Raw genomic sequence first — 23,793 nt, 5'->3', positions numbered from 1 at the left:
CCTGATTGGACTAAAGCGTCTTCCTGATTGGACAGAAGGATCATCCTGATTGGACAGCAGGATTGCGGAGTGGGAGGAGCCGCAAAGACGACGTTATCCGCTGTGCTCCTATTTTAAAGTCAGTGACGTTTGACGGCTCCGCTCAGGTAAATGTTGTGGTTCTAATCCGGTTATTGGATCCTGACAGCTCGTCTCTGTCGTGTAACCTTTGTCGTTGGGAAAATATGAACTATTTTAGGAGAAAAAGGAACTGTATCCATATATTTCGGCCCGGTTGTCTGTTTGGAAGTCAAAAGGAGGAGTGGAAATTTACGGAAAAGATAATAATGTGTGTAAAGTCCATTCGTGGTCGTAGTTCACAGTGTCCGTGTTCTTCGCGGTGAACCACCGTCAGGATAGCTGGCTAGCTGGCGTTAGCATTAGCCGGGACAGCCTGTGTGATGCCGTTCCCCTCATCCGGTGACGTTTGACGGTGTTGTTTTGAACGACAGAATTCTGACTGCATGGGATGGCCGGTGCTTGCACAGGTTGAACGGACTGACCGTCCAGGGACTGTGGAGGGAGCAGCTGCTTGGACTGAAGTGAGCCGGGAACTGACGTGGTTTCTGTTGAATTCTGGTCCCGTTTTGAATGGAGCCGCTAGAGTCTCTACACACAGATCATGACGGGGAGCGGTCACCTTTAACAATCCCGTTTGAACGGTTCCCGTGGTTCATGCGGCACAGACGTCATGACAGTCATGTCCTTGCATGTTCGAGAGCACATGGATGACATCACAGCATCAGGCCTCTGTTAGCTTTCACGCTGAAAGAGCCATGGGGGCACCCCAATGAGAGCCCCACAGTCCCTCTTCAGGGTGTAGAAAACACCTGGGCGGGGAATCGATTATAATTCCCCGAAACGACTCAATTCCGATTTTTGTTTTGTTTAGATTCTTGCGATTCTTCAATGCAATTTTGAGTTTACACATTTATACACATTTGTTTAGAAACACATTGATAATCTACTATATTATTTGAATATATTTAAATCAATCTGATCCAGTTCACAGACTTTAAATGTATCAGTGAAATAATGAGATTGTTAATATCATCCAGTGTTACATGGATTCTCTAAAGGAGAAGTTCTAACTAAAATGTTCAGATCATTAACATTGTAAACATTGTTCTGCTTCTCCTGGAGGACGTTTCAGTTTGACCACTAGGTGGCGATCAGACTATAGTACTACACCTTATTCCAGAAGAAAAAGAAAGTATAAGCAAAAACACTGGTTGTGTCTGAATTCTCTCCCTAACCCCTAACTACTAAAAACCCTACCTAAATGGTATTTAAAGGCAATTCAACCACGATATACTACTCTCACTACTCTTCTTTCGTTTTTCTAAACTCTGGATATGACGTCACAGATTTCACCAAGTCAAAATTGAATCAAAACAAAAATTTCAAGACATTTATTCATGACCACTGTGTTCTGATGGTGAAAATGGTTTATTAAAATAAATCAATAAATAAATAAACATGTTTTTTGTTGGGCTGCACGGTGGCGCAGTGGTTAGCGCTCTCGCCTCACAGCGAGAAGGCCCCGGTTCGACTCCCGGCTGGGACCTTTCTGTGTGGAGTTTGCATGTTCTCCCCGTGCATGCGTGGGTTTTCACCGGGGACTCCGGCTTCCTCCCACCGTCCAAAAACATGCTTCATAGGTTGATTGGTGACTCTAAATTGCCCCTAGGTGTGAATGTGAGAGTGAATGTGTGTGACTGAGGCCCTGTGACAGACTGGAGATCTGTCCAGGGTGTACCCCGCCTTCGCCCATCAGTAGCCGGGATAGGCTCCGGCACCCCCGCGACCCCGACAGGGATGAAGCGGTCAGGAAGATGGATGGATGGATGGATGTTTTTTGTTCAAATTTCGCTAATCTAGTGAGCATCGATGCACACTAGTGTTTTGCAAGGACTTGTGGGAAATTTCTAGAGTACTTGATTTTGGAATTAGTAGATTTGAACCACACTAGGAAATGGCTAACGCACTACATAGTGAGTAGGGAGGGAATTCAGACATAGTGCTTTAGTTTAGACCACAAAGAGTTACTTTAAAAAATATTTACTTAAAAGAGTTAAAAGAGAAATTTCATGCCTGTGAGTAAATAAAGATGTTAGTCAGCAATTTATGTTTAGGTCAACCAAGAGTTAGCATTAGCCCTCCTATGGGAAATTCTATAAAACTTTAACATAAAGTTAGCGGACTTTAGCTTCATGTGCTAAATCGATTTATAGTTGTTATGAATCGATTTATATTCATCAAGCTTAAATCGTTTCCAATCGATTTTTTTATAAACCAGCCCTAGAAAATACCCCCTACTAATGTTTGTTTGGCCATTAAGCCAATAATTACTCAATTTAGCCTATAAATACAATAATTTAACTATACAAGTGTTTTATATTTATTTAATTTTAAGGTAAAATCTACTTTTGACAGCATCACAAATAAGTTCCCTTCAAAATAAAATGCACCCCATGTCAAACAAGATAGCATTACCTATTATAATGCTAGTGTGAATGCTGTAAGCTGAATTGGTCCACTGAAGATACTAGTGCTGATAGATGAAAACACTGAAGCTGATAGCCAGCTAAAATATTAGCTAAATGCAAAAGTAGCCTAAAAAAACTTAGGTTAGCCAAAACAGCTAGCATGTAGCAGTAGCTAAATTATAAAATATCATAAAACAAAAAAAAAAAACACGTTTTTTAGACTATTTTGAAGTTTAGCTTCTTTTTTCAGCTACATGCTAGCTGTTTTGGCATACCAAGGTTTGCTTTTTTTAAAGTTTTAGGCTAATTTGATATTTAGCTAAAATTTTAGCTAGCTATCAGCTTCAGTGTCTTTAGCTATCAGCTTCAGCGTTTTCAGCTATTAGCTCCAGCATTTTTAACTATCAATTTTAGCATCTTCAGCGGCCAAATTCAGCTTAAGGCATTCACACTAGCACTATCACAGGTAATGCTACATTCATAATTATGTTAAAAAGTTATGGTTTTAAAGTTTAGAAAGTCTAGTTTTAGAGTGTTCAATGAATGTTTATCCTGTTCGGCCCACGACCTAAGGTGTGTTTTGGGTTTTGGCCCCCTGTGTGATTGAGTTTGACATCCCTGGTGTAGTGTCTTTGGAGGATCTCTGTAGGTTTTTATAATTTCACAGTGATGAGCATTGCACAGAGGCTATTGTGTTCTCCAGTAACAGACGATAGTGTGTTTGTAGACAGCCCAAGTCTGACCCTGTTCTGAGAGGTTAACACCCTCTTCATTGTTCCAAGAACAATGGGAGAAAGCTTACAGCACCAGGGGGAGGGACACTGGTTGGTCAGACACTGAACCATCTCTAAGAGGCGGCAACACTTCTTACAGTGTTGTTACAGCACTCAGGGCTGTGTAGAAACAGGCATTATGAGGTGAACTTTCATGTAGCAACAAGTATAAGTCAACCATCTTCCTGGTCTGAGAGTAGCTTTACCAGAGGCCATATTCAACAGGAGTTTTATGGCACTGGTTTATCAGTCGTAGTCCTACATCTGTGTCCTTCACTGAAACCATGCTGCTCTTGTTACTGCCTGTAATATGATCTTCATTCACAGCTTTTCACTCATTGAATTTTGTCAGTAAAGCAGTTCGTCCTTCCTCCCCCAGGCACTGATGATAGCATCCATGACTGAGAGACTGGTCTAATTTATTTATTGAGGAAGTACATTAGACTAGACCTTTTTCAGTCTACAACCCCCCCAGATTGATGTCGTCATAGCACAAACTTCACCACAAACCTTCACAATAACCTCCACAGCTGTGAGATGCTTGTTTACACTGTTCGCTTTTGTCCAAAGACTACAAATAAATGCCATTATCTCTGAAATTTAATAAAATCTCAATCACAGAATTTTTTAAAAAGTTTATTTTAGATGGAGTTTTATTACGCTCATCTTACAGCTGCACGCGATGACAGTGTTGGTACGTATTAATTAATTAATTATGTCCTTTTAATCGCGCACGTTAACCCCTCAACTTTCACAACCCTCATTTTTACCCAAAAAAAAATTATATTTGGCTTAAGGTGGTTTGCATATGTAACACGTTTATCTGAAGTTGTATTTCAAAACATGAAATACCTCATTATAGCAGTAAGACTTTACAGGAATTGAGGGAGACTCTTTGAAAATACCTGCCCCAAGGCAAAGGCATCTTGGTTTCCAACCGCCTCCACTTCAAACCTCTGTGTTTGATGCATAATTGAGGTTTGCTAGAGTTTTAGGCGGGAGACAATTCTTATATTTAAAAAAAAAGTAGAGTATGAACATTTTTTAAAAGAACACTAAAACATTGTCTTTACTTTTGTAAAATGTCTTTGGTTGGCCAATAAAATGCATAAAAACATTTATCTTATATTAGCTAAATATAATTATTCGTTGCTCAATCAAATGAGGAGACTTGATTCTAGAAATAGAAATCCTTTTTTTGTTTAGCTGAGTCTCTGGTTGTTTCGCAGTGACATGTTTGTGGTCTAAAAAGTGTTCTTTGTTTCTAGTGGTTGTTGATGGACCATCCCTATGAAGACACAGAGTTACAATGGGACAGAGCACCTCAGAACAAGGGGTCCAACAAGACACATCACCAGTAGGTTCAATCACTACATCTCCTCCATGATAGAATAACTTGCTGCTCCCAAGATTCTAGATATCTCTTATTCATATGGCATTTAAATCTATAAATAATAATGCATGCCATTTGACAGAGAAATGTATTCAGGTATGGACTTGGAAGAAGCACGACTACGATTGGAAGTCTTTTTTTGTCTTTTTGTCGGACCGTCTTTTGTACATAAAAAGACAAAGACAGTAGAAAATAAACAGAGAAAGTGCAGTTTTCCAGAAATCAACTGTTTACTTCTTGGTTGATTTTATATATTTTAACCAACATAATCTTGTTCATATCTGTGGTTTTCAAACGACTCTGCAGTTGCCTGACTAATTTTTCGATACGCATCTAATATTTTTTACATCCCTAGTTTTAAACCCCCCATCTGTAAACAGAAGGGATCATTGGAAGCTCAGTGTTGATGTGAAAGGATGTGCCATCAGAAACATCAAACAAAGCTCTATACCTGTTGTTTACAGGTTGATCTGGGACAGGGGTCGGCACCCTTTAACAGTAGAAGAGCCATTTGGGCTCGATGTCTACTGATCAAAACCTAGAAGGACCCGCAAAGTCTTAGTTTAGCCTTTAAGAAATTTGGATTTTCATTCATGACCTTCTTTTTTAATAATAAATATGTTTTTTTTAATTACCAGTGTTGTGCAGCATAAGATAATTTGTGTTTTTAACTCATAAAAAATCAAACCTTTTACCAAAGTTTTGCTTCGCATATAAAATCTGTTCATTCTGGAGGTAGAGTTGAACAAACAAGACGTCTTCAGGTCAACAGGATGTAAAAACCTACATAGTTTATCATCTGTGTGAACCTCAGACATCAATTTATACATTTAACTAATCTCAATTAAATAAATGATAATTAAGTAATCCTTACTTTATTTTTCCTTAATTTATTTTTTGTTCTTCTTCCCCTCTTTGTCCTCAGCAGTCTTACTCTGCTGGGTTTTGTTATTTTAGTTTGGATCTTGGTAGTCTTAGTTTTCAGGCTTTGTTTATTTGTTTTCTTTAGGTAGTTTTGGTTAGTCAGTCATTATCAGGAGCTGCTGACTCTGACGGTCGACATGTCTGGATCAGCAGTCTCCATGACTTATTGTTTGGAGAGATAAAAGAGACACATGTGGATCTGGAGCTGCAGGTTGCAGACTCCTGATCTGGGAGCATTTAAATACAGCAAAAACAAAGTCCTGTTTGAGATGTTGTTTTTTTTTTGGTAGGTTAGGCGTTTTTGTTTTCACATCCTTAAGGTGTCTCTGCTATTCCTTCATCAGGACGGCTTTGATAACTTGGAGACATTTGTGGAGGAGGAATTGCAGACAAGCATGGTGAGTATATAATCACATATTACCTGGCAGGTGTACTTCTGTCAAAACTGTCCTTTATAAAGAAAGTAAAAAAATCTGATCAGATTCAACAGCACTGCCATGTTTCAGTTTGTCATCTGCTCTCCTTCTAGATGGTGGGCATGGTGATTGGTGCGGGCATTGCTATAGTCCTCATTGCCATCTTTATTTTCTTCATATTGAGGAGGATTCAGCTTCGAAGTCAGTAATTGATTCGGGAGAGATCCTGTTTTTTGGGATTTATCTTTTTGAAAACTGATTTGTGTTTTTTACAGACCTGGAGGCTCAAGAGGCGCCGAAGTATCGCTTTCGCAAACGGGATAAAGTAATGTTCTATGGGCGGAAGATAATGCGTAAGGTGAGTAGATGACTCCCTCAAAAGCGTTAAATTTTTTTCCCTCAGCGTCAAATATGTTGACATGCTGCGACATTGCTGGTCAATATCTGAACCATTTTCCCCAAAGGTTTCCCAGTCTACCTCTTCCCTGGTGGGTACGTCATCGTCATCTCGGCTGCGCCTAAAGAAAAAACAGAAGATGATCAACATTGCCAAAAAGTGAAGCCAACTATTGCAACCATCACCCCCCCTCACTCCTCTCTTCCTCTTTTCAAAAATGTAATCTTGTGGTCTGTCTGTCTGTGAAGGATCCTTCGCTTTAAGAAGGAAGTGCCCATTCTTCAAGCCAAGGAGCCCCCTCCCTCGGTGCTGGAAGCAGACCTGACTGAATTTGACGTGGCCAACTCCCATCTACCCTCTGAGGTGCTCTATATGCTCAAAAATGTCCGGTAGGTTTGTTGTGGGGTTGTGTTTTCAGTCGGTAAACGTCTGGGATTGTTGCTCACTTACCTTCCCCTCTTTCTTTCTCTTCTTCCTGCAGAGTGTTGGGTCACTTTGAGAAGCCCCTCTTTCTGGAGCTCTGCAAACACATGGTCTTTTTGCAGTTCCAGCAAGGGGAGAGTGTGTTCAGGCCAGGCCAGCCTGACAGCAGCATCTATGTGGTTCAGGAGGGAAAACTAGAACTGTGCCTTACTGGAACGGTAAATCTTTTGTTTAAGCACACCTTTGATTTTTAGGTGAACTTAATCTATCTTCCATGTCATTTACTGTATTTTCCAGAGCACAAGTCACAGTTTTTTTCATAATTTTCCCAGGGGTGTGAGTTATACTCAGGATTGACTTATTTGTGTTTTTTTTTTTTTTTTTACACACATTGGCTCATATATTTATTTTCCCAGCAAACACCGGTTGTCCTGTAGTGGTTGTTTCATCTAACAACCACTAGAGGGCGCTGCATCTGAGCACAAGTATTTGCTGCTGACAGTAGCAGAAGAAGTGTTGTCCAAAACAAACATGGAAGAGAATCTGATTGTTTTCCTTTTAAATTTTGACATTTTTCTTATACAGATCTAAAGATTAGTATCATTGTATTTATTTTTAACTTTGCTTGGCTTGGTGGATTTGAAATGTCAGACTTTTCTCCCAAAAGTGCGACTTAAATTCAGGAAAATACGGTACTTGGTCTGTACTGTGAGGGTGTTGGTTCAGCCTCGGACATGATTTTATTGATGTGTGGATTGATTGTTGTGCCTTAATCCTGTGTTCTAGGATGGCAAAGAGAGTGTGGTGAAAGAGGTTTATGCGGGGGACAGTGTCCACAGCCTCCTCAGCATTCTGGATGTCATCACAGTAGGTCTCACCGATGTAGCTCTAAGCCTACTTTTTCCCAGAACTTGTATATGCATTTACAGCTCAACTTTAAAAAAAATGTATTTATAGATCTTTTAAAGTCCCACTCCGATCATCTTTTGATTTGTTGTCAAAGTGTTCCCAGTGGCTCTTCCGGCCGCATGAAGTACCCGCCGACAGCGCTCTCCAGAGCTGTCGCAGGTAGCCCAACTTCTGAGGCCCACTGTTACCAGTGTCCCTACTGCTCAGGTCATAGGACAGACTGTTCTTTAAAAAACTCTCTTACTAGGCACACCCTTGCCTGTGCCTAATTCAAAGCTATGGAGGTGGTGCATTCAGGGACCATCATAATTTTTAAAACACGTTAACATAGTTCACTCTGTTACACCAAAAGTACGAAGGCGACGCACGCTCACAAACAGACATGCATTTACGTGACATATCCTCACAAACATTGGTGCATGCGGCTCGTGGTCAGACACAAACGTTAAAGTCCCATTAGCTGTCACACAGCTAGGAGTGTGAAATTCGTTCTCCGCATTTGATCCATCCCCTGGGGGAGTGGCGAGCTGCAGACACAGTCGCTCGGGAACCATTCTGCGGTTGAATTCCCCAATCCAACCCCTTTCTTCTGTGTTAAGAACTGGGTTCCATTTTGGAGTCTTTGGTATAACTGATCTCAGAACCTTCTAGTCTCAGGGCGGACACTCTACAACCAGGCCACTGAGCTGGTTGCATGTATAAGCGTGCGTCCATTACATGCACACATTTGTGTGCACACATTAACATTAAAGGTCAACTAATAAATCATTTGATATTCTGACATTCCTAAGTATCGGCTTTTGTTTTTAATCCAGTGAGCAGATATGAGGTCAATTTAAAACTAGGATATTTTAGGACATATTCTGTCAGTCAGAATAACCATTCTTGCTCTGGTGTCTCTTTTTAACATGTTCTTGCTAAACCTAATTTTTATTTATGATATATTTTCTTTACCACAAAGTATTCAAGTTATAAAATAGCGAATCAGATGCCTCACTAAGAGCGTTTAGCGCCCACTGGCCCCACCTCAAACATTCAAAGTGTTTGACAGATTCTCGATCCAATCACTTCATACTGACGTTGTCTGGTCCCAAAATTGGGCGATATCCGTACTGCAGAAAAATGGTGACTGACTTGACTTCGTTGGAACCCGAGGTAACAGGCTTGTGTTGTCCATCTCTATCCATGTCAATGCTGTGACACCCCCCTAGAAAATGGTTTAATTCTGGCTCAAACCAAAGGAACTCAATTCTGACGCCATTTTTTTCGCGATACAGACACCCCCATCTTGGAGCCAGATAACATCAGTAACTGTTTCTATGGCAACCACTCCCCCTCCCCATGAGGAGTGAGCCTGTTTGAGGACCACACCCCTACCATTTGAAAGTGGGCGACCTGACACCTGTCAAACCTTTTAAATGCTGGCTCCACCTACTTGTAATAAAACATCTGATTGTCACCTTATAACTTAGATAAGTTGAACCATAGAAAAAAATAAGAAAAAAATAAGATTATCAAGAACAAGTTTAAAATGTATCAGATTAAGAATGGTTATTCTGACAAAGAATGACTGAGCTAAACGAGACGCTTTTCTCCTTCAGAATCTGCTGGAATTATCCTGTTAACGGTCAAAAAGTTACAGAATGTTAATTTTGGTGAAAAGAACAAACAGAGAAATTTTGATTTTTCAAATTTAATGACCAAGTGTCATTTGTACAATTAACAGAGCAAGATTTAAACTTTGTTTTAACTGAGAAATATCATCAATTTTGGTCAGCATTAGACCTGTGGGATGTCTATGTGAGCTAATTTGTGACGGGGCGGGGCCAAAGAGATGTTACGGGGGCGGAGCCAAAGAGATGTGATGGGGCAGAGCCAAAGATTTATGACTGGGGCGGACAAAGAATCTGGGACGTGGGGAGAGAGAGGAATCTGTGCTGGGGCGGAGCCAAAGATTTGCGACGGGGGTAGAGCCAGGAATTTGTGACGAGCACTGAGCTGCGACTTTGTGACAGGGGCGGAGAAAAAGATTCGTGACGGGGGCGGAGCAAAAGATTTGTGACGGAGGTGGAGCCAAAGATTTGTGACAAAGGTAGAGCCAAAGATTAGTTACGGGGCCAGAGCCAGGAATTTGTGACGGGGGCGGAGTTAAAGATCTGTTATGGGGGTGGAGCCAGGAATTTGTGACGGGGGCGGAGTTAAAGATCTGTTATGGGGGTGGAGCCAGGAATTTGTGACGGGGACGGAGCCAAAGATTTGTGATGGGAGCGGAACCAAAGGTGTGTAAATGCTTTTTGGTTGCTGAATATGGTGAAGCTGTTTTCTGAAAATGTGGAAGAAATTTACTGTAATTGAAGTGCAATATTAAAGTAGAATATGAATGAATGAATAACAGCATGGTAGTTTACTCCAAAATTTGCTGTTCAGGAAACTGCACAAAAACAAATAAGTCACAACTGAGGAACTTTGGCTAAAAAGGAAATTGTGAATCACAGTGATGAAGGAATTTGGTTGTTCATTCATCTGCATGTATGTACATGCACACGCATGCACACATGTGCCTGTTTTCTCCAGTGCCTTGTTTAAAAACCCTACATAAATTTTAGCAAATAGACAGATAGATTTTTCTTAAGTGAACTTTTTCAGAAATTATCTCTGTAGTGTTAAGTTCAAACCAGGGTCTCCAAACTACGGCCCGCGGGCCATGAGAACTACTGATCGAGAACCACATAGAACGGGACTTTTTATTCCACCCTTCTGCAGTCTGAACTATGACTATTTATTGGTATAAGGAATCACTTTTAATTTATTTCTTTTTTTTTTTTCTTCTGTGTGCTTTTTTTGGACGTCCAAAGCTCTTCAGTTTTCAGCTATTTAGCCTATTCAACTATTAAAATATTCAGCTATTTTCATGCCAGCTTTTTTGACTATTTGAGCATTTACTAAGGATATCTAGGGTATTTTAGAGTTAAGCAAATATTTCAGCTTTATCCTAGCTGTTTGGGCTGATTTAAGCTTTTTCAGTTTTTCAGGCTAACTTGGAGTATAGCTAATATTTCTGCTGCATTCTCGCTGTTTTGGCTTTTGGGATTTTCTTTTTAATAGTGTTTTCAACTATTACCTATGACAATATCAGCTATCAACTTCAGTGTTTTCAGCTGTTAGCTTGAGTGTTTTTAGTTATCAATTTCAGCATCTTCAGCTTTCAGCACTAGCATTTTCAGCGACCACATTCAGATTACATCATTCACACTAGCATTATTGCAGGTAATGCTAAATATCTAGTTTTTAAAATGTTTTAGTATTATTTTTTTCTGTGAAGATAACATAAATGAATTATTTAAAATTTGTCTATGTGTGGATTTCTGGAAAAACTTAAATGTTTATGTTTAGGCTGTGATTGTTACAAACCGACCCTGGCCCCCATCAGAGAAGAATACAGTTATGTGGCCCTCACAAGAAAAAGTTTGAGAACCCCTGGTATAAAATACCTGAAAAATTTCTCTGCGACTGCAAGAAAGACAAGAGAGGTCAGAGATCAGATTTAACTTGCAAGGAGAACGGTCAGAGACCGTGCAGGCCGTCTCTTTGCCGGACCTTCTGTTTCATTTAGTCTGGGGCGTTCCCTAGTCACAATAGGTCCTGCAGCTCTGAAGAGAAGGGAATACCAGCTGCAGACCGGTTCCCACTTAACACAAGGTTCTTAAAGAGTAACTCCATGTTCTTAATCTGTCAGTAGATACACGTGGAAACAGGTGGTTTCAGCGAGTTTCTGCTCAGCAGCGTCACAGTCTTAGCTTGATTTCTGTCTCTTATCACGCTGGCTGCAGACAAAGAAACAACGTCAGCAGTAAAGAACAATCTTCCATAAGTAGATAAAGTGAATCACACGGATAAAGAGGTATCAGGTTAAAATGAGCAAATGTGTGACAAAACTCCATCCTCTTGCGTTCACCTGCTGGTTTAGTAAGGATTGTCATTTCTGAAACTGCAGGTATTTTCAGGAGCAGCATGACATTGTGTTCACTGTTTGTGTGCAGGGCCACCAGAAGCCTTACAGAACAGTGTCAGCGCGGGCTGCAGAGGTGACCACTGTTCTCCGTTTACCTGTAGAGGCCTTCCTGTCTATATTTGAGAAGTATCCCGAGAGCCTGGTGAGAGTCGTTCAAGTAAGTCGAAGTTTCCTTAATCCAGTCTGTCAATGGAAGATCTACCAGCTAAAACAGGAAAACAAAGATGTTGATCTGTTTTGTTTTACATCGACTGTTGTATTTTTCAGATTATTATGGTTCGCCTCCAAAGAGTTACTGTCCTAGCCTTGCACAACTATCTGGGGCTGACCAATGAGCTCTTCAGTCATGTGAGTTCATCACACACTCATGCATAAATAACACAAGTCAACAACAGCAGTTTAGATGTTTAGGTTTTATGCTCTATTCTTAGACGTGTAGCTACGTGATAGAGCAAAGAGTGAGTGGGTTTGTACAAAGTAAACAGTTATCTCATTGTAGTTGCCTTTACTGTCATCTACAACGCCACGGAACCACATTATTATTGTGCATCAATAGATATGCAAAATCCAGGGGCCTCATGAATGAGTATTTGTGAAGCTTTGTCGCTGAAAGTTGGCAAAGGTCCAAAACTTCTGTCGTTCATTTTCCTGGAACCTGCAACTGCATGTACTGTCCACTCCCCTTCATTAGTATGCAAATTAGCGGAAGAAATATGTGGTTTGCATTTGCAGAGAACCTATCGGTTTACATTTAGATACCTAGGTTATAAAAACTGCAAAAACATTGAATAAAAAACATAAAAATACTGCTTTTGATTTTAAACAGTTATCCTCCTTTCTTTGCGCTCTTACCCCTTTCAGCTGAAGATGCTGAAACTGATAACTAAAAACACTCAAGCTAATAAGCTGAAAACGCTGAAGCTGATGGCTACCAAAAATATTAGCTAAATGTGAAATTAGCCTAAAAAACGTACTTAGGTCAGCCAAAGCACCTAGCATGTAGCTGAAATATTAGCTAGACCCCCAAACAGACTAAAAATAGTAAAACTCCAAAATAGTAACAATTTTTTAATTTAGTAACTATTTTTTGTTAAAAATGGTAGACTCCAAAATAGTAAAAATCAATTCAACTTTAATTGACATATTTTTACCAAAATAGGAAAATATATCATTTTCAAAATGATAATGTGGAACATTTTCCTGTCTTTTAGGAAATGCAGCCTTCACGCCCTCCCCCTCAGTCCCCTCATCCCACACGGACCAGTCCTGTACGCCATGGCAAACGCTTCGGCAGTTTGACGGTGCCCGAGGAGCAGCGCGAAGCTGCTGTCAGGGCTGAAACTCAAGGTGTGAGCTGCGTGGTGAAATCAGATCCTAATGGAGTTTAGTCAAACCGTTCAATGTTCCAGTTATTCTCCAGATGGACAAACAATTCATTGTTTAATCTGAGTCTTAAAAATCTGCAAATCTTGGCAAAAGTTTTTTTTTTCAGTGAGATAAAGCAGGATCTTCAGAATTTGAATAAAGATGATCAGGAAAAGCCTTTTTTGTCTAATAATGTCTATGTCAGGAGTGTCAAAGTCAATCAAACAAGGGGCTAAAATCCAAAACACACCTTAAGTCGTGGGTTGAACAGGATAAACATTTATTGAAAATTCTAAAACAATGTTTTTGTTTTTACTTTAAAACCGTAACTTAATAACTTAACATAATTATGAACTAGATATATAGCATTACCTGTGATAACACTAGTGTGAATGCTGTAAGCTGAATTAGACCACTGAAGATGCTAGAGCTGATAGCTCAAGAAGCTGAAATTGATCGCTGAAAACGCTGAAGCCGATAGCAGAAATCACTGAAGGTAATAGCTAGCTAAAATATTAGCTAAATGCCAAATTAGCCTAAAAATAATTAAAAATATACTTAGGTCAGCCAAAACACCTAAATTATTAGCTAAACTCCCAAATAGCCTAAAAAATCTTAGTGAACGTCAATATAGTCCAAAAAGCTAGCAGAACGCTGAATTTTTAAAAGTTTAAAACTGTAACTATTTAAAATAAATATGATAAAAAGGCAGGAATATTATTCCAGAATAAATCAACTTAAACCTTAAATAACTTTAAATATTTTACTCTCCATAAAAATACATGTTTCCACAAGTTAGAATAAGCACAGGATAACATCGGGCCATTAATAACAATAAAATGATCTGGAGGGCCGGATCCGGCCCCTGGGCCTTGACTTTCACACATGTGATCTATTTATTCTTCATGAGGACGCGCATTTCTTTACTTTTCTGTCCTAGTTTTCATTGTGATAAAACTGTTTTTCAGTAAACTTTTCTCATCAGATGCTCCTCCAGTCTGATGTGTTTTTTAATACATTTTTGTCCTGATATTCTGATAAACCCTCACTGTTTATCTATAGGGGATCAAAGCAAGGATGGATCCGGACCAACTCTTAGCAGGACAATCTCCATGCCAGTGGACATTGCTGGTGAGGAACAGATACAAGCTGTAGTTGTGAATGATGTTCTGATCAGCTTATGGGTTCTAATGTGGTGCTTCTTCACAAATACCAGCATGCTTCCTGGACATGATCACTGAAGTTGTAGGTCTTTCTAAGCTCCTCTCTTTGAGAGTGAGATGGGTCTGACTGTGCAGGTGGAGGAAAACTTCAGGAACTTCCTCCATGTCCAGTTCCGTCTCTTTGCTAGTACCGTATTTTCCGCACTACAAGGTGTACTTAAAAACCTAAAATTTTTTCAAAAATTGTTCGTGCCCCTAATAATCCTGCTTCTTGTGTGTACCAAGTTCCAAAATTTGTAAAATGTTCTTGTACAACTTTGAGAAGTCTCTGCTATATTGACTGTCGGAGCATATTTCGCTGACACAGGAGCGACGAGCGCTCGGTTGATCACGCTGTGAGGATCACGCTGTGAGGATCACAGACAGATTATGGCAAATCGAGCTCTTGGTAAACAATGTGGATTAGGGCTGGTTTGATACGATTTATTTATCGATTTGAATTGATTTAAGCTTAACAGATCAGTAACTGATTCATTAAATAAATAAATCAATTTAGCACATAAAACAAAAGTCAGCTAGCTTGATGCTAAAGTTTAATGTAATTTCCCATAGGGCGGCTAATGCTAACGCTCGGTCGACCTAAACATACATTGCTGACTAAATGAACATCTTTATAAACTCACAGACATTAATTTGAAGGAAATTTGTTCAAAATAACCATTTATGATCTACAACATCCTGATACTTTCTACTTCTTCTGGAATAAGGTGTAATGCTATAGCGTGATCTCCACCTGGTGGTCAAACTGAAACGTCCTCCAGGAGAAGCAGAACAATGTTTACATGTTGATGATCTGAACATTTTAGTTAGAACTTCTCCTTTATAGAATCCATGTAACACTGGATGATATTAACAATCTCATTATTTCACTGATACATTTACAGTATGTGAACTGGATCAGATTAATTTAAATATATTCAAATAATATAGTAGATTATTGATGTATTTCTAAATTGCAAAAATGTGTAAACTCAAAATTGAATTGAAAAATCGATATTAAGTCTATCCAGGCTTCTGTGAGTGGAATTGAAATGTTTTTGAAAATTATAATTGATACTCAGCTCTAATGTGGATGATGGTAAAGTTTATCACATCTCAAGTTACTGCAGAAACCCACCTTAGTGCAACAAACACATAAAAGTTTAGCCAGCATTTAGAGCTTTACCCGCCCTGCGCCATTACACGTGCGCAATCCTGAAAACGTGGATGATTTGTCTGACAGCGTTCATTTGTTTGTTCAGGAGATCATCATGTTATTACGTCATGTGCTGAAATTGACAGTTTTCACCTGCACAAGTGAAGCTACAATGAAGCGAGAGTCTGATTTTGAGCACTCTGAAAAGTCTGCGCTTGCCACGTCCATGGCTGTGCACGGTGCAGAGATCCAGCCAAACTTTACTCACATGTTTTTCTAGTATGTTTGCTGACTATGCAGGACACTTCACTTTCACTTTTGCTTTGTTCATTGGAGCATAGATGACTGACAGCGCACACACTTTTACTGCAAGGCAGCGCCAGGCGAGTTACACCTCCACATATGAAGGGATTGCTGACACCTGGACATCTGCTTAAAGTTTAACTAAATTCACTGTTTTACTTCTTTTGCTTCTGGTGCTTCACAGTCACTGGCCCATTCACCCATTCACACATTCACACACTGGTGGTGGCTCCGCTGCCGAACACTGGCGCCAACCTCCCACCAGAGGATATTCGGGGTTCAGTATCTTGCCCAAGGACACTTGGACACATGGGCGGGCAAGGTGGGAATCGAACCCACTCACTTCTGATCAGGAGTCGACCGCCCTACCACTGCACCACGGCCGTTCCACACATAATCACAGATTGTTTTTTTCAGATTGGTCGACTAAATGAGTCATGTGCAAAATGGATGTAAAACACACGTCTTAACCATCATTAACTTTAAACTTTAAACAAGTAAAGACAAAGAAGATGATAGTTTGTTCAACTACTAATGAATCGTGCAGTTTCTGTCCTTCATTAGTTTCTGGTATTAAAACAACATTAAATCATTAAATCAAATGATAGAGATCAGGAATATACATTCCTTGTATACCCTTTATTTATAAAACTGATGTTAAATTGTTACGCCATCTTTAGGGGTGGGGCATCTGTCAAAATAAGTTTGATGGACGGTATATAGGGTCAAAGGTCACCTGTCAAAATGAGTTTGATGGAAGTATAATTCAATTCAATTTTATTTATATAGCCCAATATCACAAATCAATGTTCTCATTGGGCTTGAAGCAGAAAGTAAGTCACATAATCTAAACAATAGCTAACAACTTAACAGACTAAATAAACTGGTTGTCCCCATCCTTAGACCCCCCCTCCCGGTAAGGAAAAACTCCTAAAAAACCTGAGTCAGGAAAAAAGAAGAAACCTTAGGGATTCCCACATGAGGGAGAGATCCTATCCCAGGACGGACAGGAGATACCAGGACTGTTAAAGAGAAATTAGCTGCTACAACTATACATTTTAAATTGTGCAGAAGATAGGCTGGATCCAGATGAGTTGGGCTTGATCCAGGTGGGGGGCTTGATCAGTTTCACAGACTAGTCTTCCTGAAACTGCAATTGAAAGTATATTCCTGATCTCTCTAATGAGGTCGGCATCTGAAACAAGGAAATATTTTTCACTAAAGATAAAGTTTTGGTCACTGACTCAAATATAAAAAAAGTACATTTTTTGATGCTGAACGCTCACAACTTTGTTCAACTTTACTACACTCTGACTCCATATAATATAGAGTAACGACTAATCGACTATTAAATTAGTTGTTGACTATTTTAATAGTGGATTAGTCGAATAGTCATGTCAGCCCTAAAATAAACCCGTATTTGAGGCTGCGCTTTTTGATACAGTGTGCCCTATGGTGTAAAAACACGACACTTTAATAAAAATATACTTTAAATACTGTCCTGGACTGAAGGATCAGACTGTTTTCACAATCTTGCTGTGCCTTTGTGCAAAAGTTTGACCACCGCCACAAACTTGAAAACTCACCAAAATACGTGAAATAAATCCAGCAGAAAATTCACTATTTTAAAGAAGTGTTTTTGTCACATGCAGCTCTGACCAGGCCTGCAGGGCCAGAAAGGGAGAGTGGGGGGTGTGCAGTAGCTGCTCAGCCATTGGGGACAGGACCGAGGGGGGGCCCGGAGGGCTCGGGTGGGGAGTGTCTGAAGGCCACAAGGCCGTGCCCAGATTTAATTAAGAGTTCTAACTCCTGACAAAGTGAGGGATCCCTGGTCACATGCAAGATGCCGCCAGAACAGAAAATTTTTACAACTTCAGCCGTTGCATAAGTGGAAGTTTCCTAAACTTTAGGAATTCCTTTCAAAAATGTTTTTTAAAAACTTTTCAGAACTTTTACGCTTTTAAATGTGAATAAACTGAAACTGACTATCAGTTTGGTGTGTAAGATGAGCTTCAAATGGGACAGAGAACCTTAGTTGTTTTATTTCTTTCAAGTCAAAACTAACTAGTGTACAAATTTGTTTAACTGCACCTGTTTACCTCAAGCGAAAAAGCCAATGAAATTCTGTTTTTTCTCTGTGAATCAACAGTTTTGATATATCAAAGTGAAAAAAGGTTGAAAGCTTAAAACGGAAGTTCTAACCGAGGACTTCCGGTCAATGATTTTGGGCGCTATGATGTTTTTTTGTGGGTTGTTCTGGCAGGGGTTGAGCGCCATATTTTTCTCAGTGGCCAGATTCTCTTGGGCAAAGCTGACCATGTTAGGCTTTCAAACTGCTGCACATTTGTTTTATGTGACTTTTATTTGATTCATTTAAGCACAGTAACATTACAGGTTGAAATAGAGGTTCTAACCTCTACTCCTAAAGAACCGGCAACCTTTGACAGTGTTCTGTGTGTTATGTTTACGCAGGTATACAGAAAGGTGTGAGATCAGATTTTGACATGGCTTTTGAGAGAGGAAGGATCTCTGTCTCTGCAGAGGATGGTAATACTCCTCCGGCCTTTACTCGAGTAAGTACATTTGACTGACAAATGATCCCCTCTTTGTAAAGCCGCAGTCTATTATTTCAGTCAAAGAGAACATGGTTTTAAATTCCTGGAAAACATTATTACTTAAATGTTGTTTTGATTTGTCATGCAGGACTTTTGACTTTTCATTTATACAGCAACCTTTAACAGTAAAAGAGCTGTTTGGGCTCATTTTCTCCTGATCTAAACCTAGAAGAAACCGCATAGTCTTACTTTAGCCTTTATGAATCATGGCCTTCTTTTTTTAATAATATCAGTTTTGTCTATTTTTTGGCACAAACAAAGGCAAAAATATAAAAAAAAACCTAGCATCTCTCAAAATTATATATATATATATATATATATATATATATATATATATATATATAAATGAATACATGAAATGGTTTATTTCAAGCAATCAGGTAATAATATATTAAATAACATATCACATAATCAATCACAAGTTGATCGCTTGAAAGGGAGTGGAAGGAAGCAAACTTATATAATCCGACCCCGTCTTGACCATACCATTTACATGAATTAACAACATTCAGTTCAGGACCTAAAATTAAACCCTACAATCATAAATTATAAATTCAATTTGATAAAATTTTAGGAGTCATTAAGATCAGTGATGTAATCAAATTTCAGAATAAAAGTCACTCTGTGCCAAACAGGATCATCTCAGTGCAGCTAGTAACCAGTATTGTGCAGCATAAGATAATATGTGCTTTTAACTCAAGAAAGATCAAACTTTTTACCAAAGTTTTCCATATAAAATCTGTTCGTTCTGGAGGTAGAGTTGAACAAACAAGACGTCTTCAGGTCAACAGGATGTAAAAACCTACATAGTTTATCATCTATGTGAACCTCAGACATCAATTTATACATTTAACTCATCTATTTTTGCCCACGTGCTCTCTGATGGTCCAGATGACCCCACCCATACATTGAGGTCTTTGCCCTTACATGACAAAGGTGAACAAGACTTCATGTCTGTAATTGGACAGCAGTAAAGATCACTAATCACTGAAAAAAGTTCAGTGCACTGTCTTGTGGGGTCCAGATGACCCCACTTTTAATGTAAACAAGCCAAGGAGAGCGGAAGGGTTACATACATAATGATGCCAATTAAGTAATCCTTACATATTGTTCTTTAATTCATTTTTTTCCTTTCCCCTCTTTGTCCTCATCAGTCTTACTCTGCTGGGTTTTGTTATTTTAGTTTGGATCTTGGTAGTCTTAGTTTTCAGGCTTTGTTTATTTGTTTTCTTTAGGTAGTTTTGGTTAGTCAGTCATTATCAGGAGCTGCTGACTCTGACGGTCGACATGTCTGGATCAGCAGTCTCCATGACTTATTTTATGTTTGTCTGAGGATCCTCAATGTAGAGATAAAAGAGACACATGTGGATCTGGAGCTGCAGGTTACAGACTCATGGTTTATACCAAATCAGTGTTAACTTTAATGTAGGAATCAACAACAAAATTACATTTCCTTTGATTGATCAAAGTTTATGTTTATATGTTAATAATGACTATCAGAAACCTTCTTTTTGCCTTACATGGTGTCTAAAGTGTCTCTGACTTTGCCTTTTTGGGGTTGTTTATTTTAAGCCATGGGGGTTGTTGACCTTTTGACTCAACATTTCTGCCTTAGTGTGGCATTTTTAGATGCATGCATGCATGCACAACCTGTCCCTGCACATTATCTGGGATAAGCTTTACAAATATGTTTCAAATCTGGAAAACAAATTAGGAAGGGTTTCCATACGGCATCAAACATTGATGATTTATTTACTTTTTTTTCAACAGCCAGCCTACAGTTTTGTGGTGTTTTTATGGCCATATTAATGATAATAATAATACATTTTATTTAAAAGTACCTCTCCAGAAACTCAAGGCCACTGCAAAAATCAATAAAATCAAAAGAAAATATAAAATTAACCATTCTCTATGGAGAGAAAGTAGACTCACTCCGATTTATGCGTGCGTAATTTTTGATTTGTAACTCATATAATACATTTTGTACATAAGAAACAAAATGTGAAAAAAAAAAAACTAAATAAAATTCACACATGCACAAATGAAAATTACAACAGGTTGAAACAAATTGCACACGCAAATCTTTAAAAATGACGCATGAATCTCTTGTTACACACAAAACCTCAGTTACACACGAGTCTGAGGTGAGACTCTTCTCACGTCTCAGAGATTCATCCGTGAGTGATGCATTTAAATACTACTAAAATGCTGGGTCATCAGAGTTTTCTTAGCCACTGTTTTGAACCTAGACATAATATGAATAATAATAAAAAGAGATCAATAATATGTGCAAAAACTTGAGATTTTCCCACTTTCTTAGTGGCTGTTTAGAAGGGCCTCGTGCTGTTATCACTGCGGAGAAGCTCTGGGGAGACCAGACCAGAGTAATAGTAGTGTAGTAGTATTTAAACACATCACCCACAAAGCTGTGAGACGTGAAAAGAGTCTCACCACAGATTCATACGTGATTGAGGTTTTGTGTGTGCGTAACAAGAGATTCATGCATAACTTTTAAAGATTTGCGTGTGTAACTAGTTTCAAGCTGTTGTAATTTTAATTTGTCCATGTGTGAATTGTATTTTGTATTTTTTCAATTTCTTAATTGTTGTACTAATCACAAAATGTTTCATATGAGTTACAAATCAAGAATTATGCATGCATAAATCGGGGTGGTACTCATTTCTCTCCAAAATTCTCCTGATTCTTAAACTCCACTTGATGTTAGCCGAAAAAAACTCATGGATGTCGTGTCCTTTTATCACAAGATGTCTTACTGACGAGTTTGCATGTTGTTCCAGTCTGTCTCCCAGGACCAACGGGAGAAACGAGTCACCGTAGATGAAGTCCCGTCAGGTATCTACCTGTATCCAGAGGAAGACCCGACAGTGAACGTTTTCACTCCCGTTTCTGCCCGATCCAGCTCTGCTCTGTTTGAGGAAGCTCAAAAAGACCTTTTCAAACTAATGAGGATTGAGGTTTGTTTCTGCTTGATCTCCTTTACACAGCTGGTTCTCGCTGTTTTTGAAGCGACATGAGACCTCAGCATCCCGAATTCCCTCCATAATGAAGGGTATCTTCTTTAACATCAATTTTAAACACATTTACTGATTTATAATAAACAGTTTTAGAAATGTACTACGTTGTTTGATCTCATGCACCCGCTCCTCATTAGGGGTGTGCCAAAATATCGATATTGCGATATATCAGGATATTTAGTCCTGTGATTGATTCTCAGTGGGTTCTCACCAAGTATCGACCTTTTATTTGTATTTGATTAGGCTGTAAAACGTTATATTCGTCATCTTTTGGTGGGACGTTCCCTCAGAGGTAGATGGGGGCGCACCGATGTGTCTAGCATTTACTTGAATTATTTAATTTTTGTTCTGTTGTCTCACCAGTTTCGCATTAAGTATTAGCACTGCTTTCCATGTTTACTATGGATGATAGTAAATATTGCAAATAATTCCTATTAATTTTATGTCAATGCTTGTCAAAGACAGTATTACTGATTGCACAAAAGTGTCTATTATTTGTTGCACAAAATAGGACTCAAGCTGTATTATGACTGTGTACAAGTTCACAAATCAAAGTTCAAATGTCAGTAGTTCTGTCTGCAGTCAGAACAGCAGATCAGCTGATCCACAAATTCCTCTGGATGATATTAAACCAGTCGTGGATTATTTCTCTATGACAACCCGGTTAAAGTTAGATGAAGGTTACAAGAACTTCACTGATGCTGCTTGTTTGATTATGAAGCCAATTATGAGTTTATTCTTTTAACCTGTCCTAATGCTAACACTAGCATTAGCTTTGTTTATGATACGTGGAGCTGCAGAAGATCTTTTCTCACCAGTTCAAAGTTGTCTAAACTTCCATAAATCCTTGTAAACAGATCAAAAGTCAGACAATTCCAGCGTGTCTGACATTAAAGTCAAACTTATTCCTGTTGTAATGTTTTCTACTGCGGTCAGTGAGCTGCTGTTAGCTCAGCCGTGGTTCTAACATCACTCCTCTTTGTTTTTGTTCATACCTGTATCTGATCTAGAGGAAAATAAAGGTAAAAATGATCAAAGTAACTGAAAACTTTTGCCAAAAATATGAAAGTGACTATTTCTACATAATGTTATAAAATACGTTCACCCAGAGATGATTTTTTTACACTTGACCGCTCTTATTTTGAAAGCTGAACCTATGTGGCTCAATAGCTGCTCTGAACATTCTCACTGAGTCAAACCATTCCTGTTTTTATAATTATCCCCTAAAATATCCTGTAAAACAAAAAGTACATTTATCCTGGGAAGTGATTAAAATGTGTACGAGCAATGCAGAGATGTGTGTCTTTGCTGAAGGTATTAAATGTGGCCAACATGAATTTCTATCAGCTTTTGTGCTGATTGCACTTAAAAATACATGGAAATAACATCAGCCAAAATAGAACCTGTTAGAATAATATCTGCTCAAATGAAAGGTTGATATTTTCAATAAAACCTCAAATAATGGAGGATTATTCAAATTTATATTTAAATTTGTGAACGATCTAAGACAAGAAATGAAAATACAGTTCAGCAGGACATCCATCCATCCATCTTCTTGTCCGCTTTGTCCCTTTCGGGGTCGCGGGGTGCCGGAGCCTATCCCGGCTACTGAAGGGCGAAGGCGGGGTACACCCTGGACAGGTCTCCAGTCTGTCTCAGGGCCTCAATCACACACACATTCACTCTCACATTCACACCTAGGGGCAATTCAGAGTCACCAATTAACCTATGAAGCATGTTTTTGGACGGTGGGAGGAAGCTGGAGTCCCCGGTGAAAACCCACGCATGCACGGGGAGAACATGCAAACTCCACACAGAAAGGTCCCAGCCGGGAGTCGAACCAGGGCCTTCTCGCTGTGAGGCGAGAGCGCTAACCACTGCACCACCATGCAGCCCTCAGCAGGACATTCATAAAATAAATATTGTACATTTTTTCTGTTGACATTGGTATGGTTACTTTTTATTATTTATGTAAAATTGTGTTAAACAGCGTTCAGTTCTTTTGTTTCCGTGTCTAAATCCATTAATCGGAAGTTGCGTGTCATGCTGACGGCCCTGTCACCATTTTGTCTGACATCACTGTGTAAAGGGTCCATCTCATGGTATAGTGAGGTACCCTTTGATTTCCAGCCCTACTCCTCTTTACGACCTTCCATAAACTCCAACAATCCAAAAATTCACAGCATCTGTCTGGATAAACCCCCAATGCGGTTCCTTGAGTCCTGGCTTATTACTAAGGCTTAAGCAGCTCTCCCTTCATCTGTAGGAACACGTCTGGAGACCATCAGAGTGCGGACCATTAAACCTGCTTCTCCTACTATCTGTGGTCCATTCAGATCACC

The 23,793-nt window shown here is 39.2% G+C and overlaps 1 protein-coding gene across 9 annotated transcripts in view; it reads left to right on the top strand.

The window, feature by feature from the left end:
• Positions 1–52: 52 nt before the first annotated feature.
• Positions 53–23,793, top strand: part of pnpla6 (patatin-like phospholipase domain containing 6) — a 51,035-nt gene continuing 27,294 nt past the window's right edge. For 7 of the 9 annotated variants that reach the window (XM_024259457.1, XM_024259456.1, XM_024259454.1 and 4 more), the window contains exons 1-15: positions 53–146; positions 4,570–4,658; positions 5,963–6,016; positions 6,148–6,235; positions 6,310–6,392; positions 6,499–6,590; positions 6,680–6,820; positions 6,913–7,072; positions 7,641–7,721; positions 11,804–11,932; positions 12,043–12,123; positions 12,987–13,122; positions 14,203–14,271; positions 18,274–18,374; positions 21,215–21,391. In XM_024259457.1, coding sequence (XP_024115225.1) covers positions 4,611–4,658; positions 5,963–6,016; positions 6,148–6,235; positions 6,310–6,392; positions 6,499–6,590; positions 6,680–6,820; positions 6,913–7,072; positions 7,641–7,721; positions 11,804–11,932; positions 12,043–12,123; positions 12,987–13,122; positions 14,203–14,271; positions 18,274–18,374; positions 21,215–21,391 — 1,440 coding nt within the window. In that variant the 5' untranslated portion in view covers positions 53–146; positions 4,570–4,610. Of the gene's footprint in view, positions 147–475; positions 582–4,569; positions 4,659–5,962; positions 6,017–6,147; positions 6,236–6,309; positions 6,393–6,498; positions 6,591–6,679; positions 6,821–6,912; positions 7,073–7,640; positions 7,722–11,803; positions 11,933–12,042; positions 12,124–12,986; positions 13,123–14,202; positions 14,272–18,273; positions 18,375–21,214; positions 21,392–23,793 lie in introns of those variants that run through there. The other 2 variants (XM_024259452.1, XM_024259450.2) reach the window with 2 other exon arrangements.

This window comes from Oryzias melastigma, linkage group LG1 (genome assembly GCF_002922805.2).
Source record: "Oryzias melastigma strain HK-1 linkage group LG1, ASM292280v2, whole genome shotgun sequence".
Taxonomy (NCBI): domain Eukaryota; kingdom Metazoa; phylum Chordata; class Actinopteri; order Beloniformes; family Adrianichthyidae; genus Oryzias; species Oryzias melastigma.
Note: the sequence above shows the minus strand (reverse complement) of the source record. Positions and strands in the feature narration are given on the sequence as shown.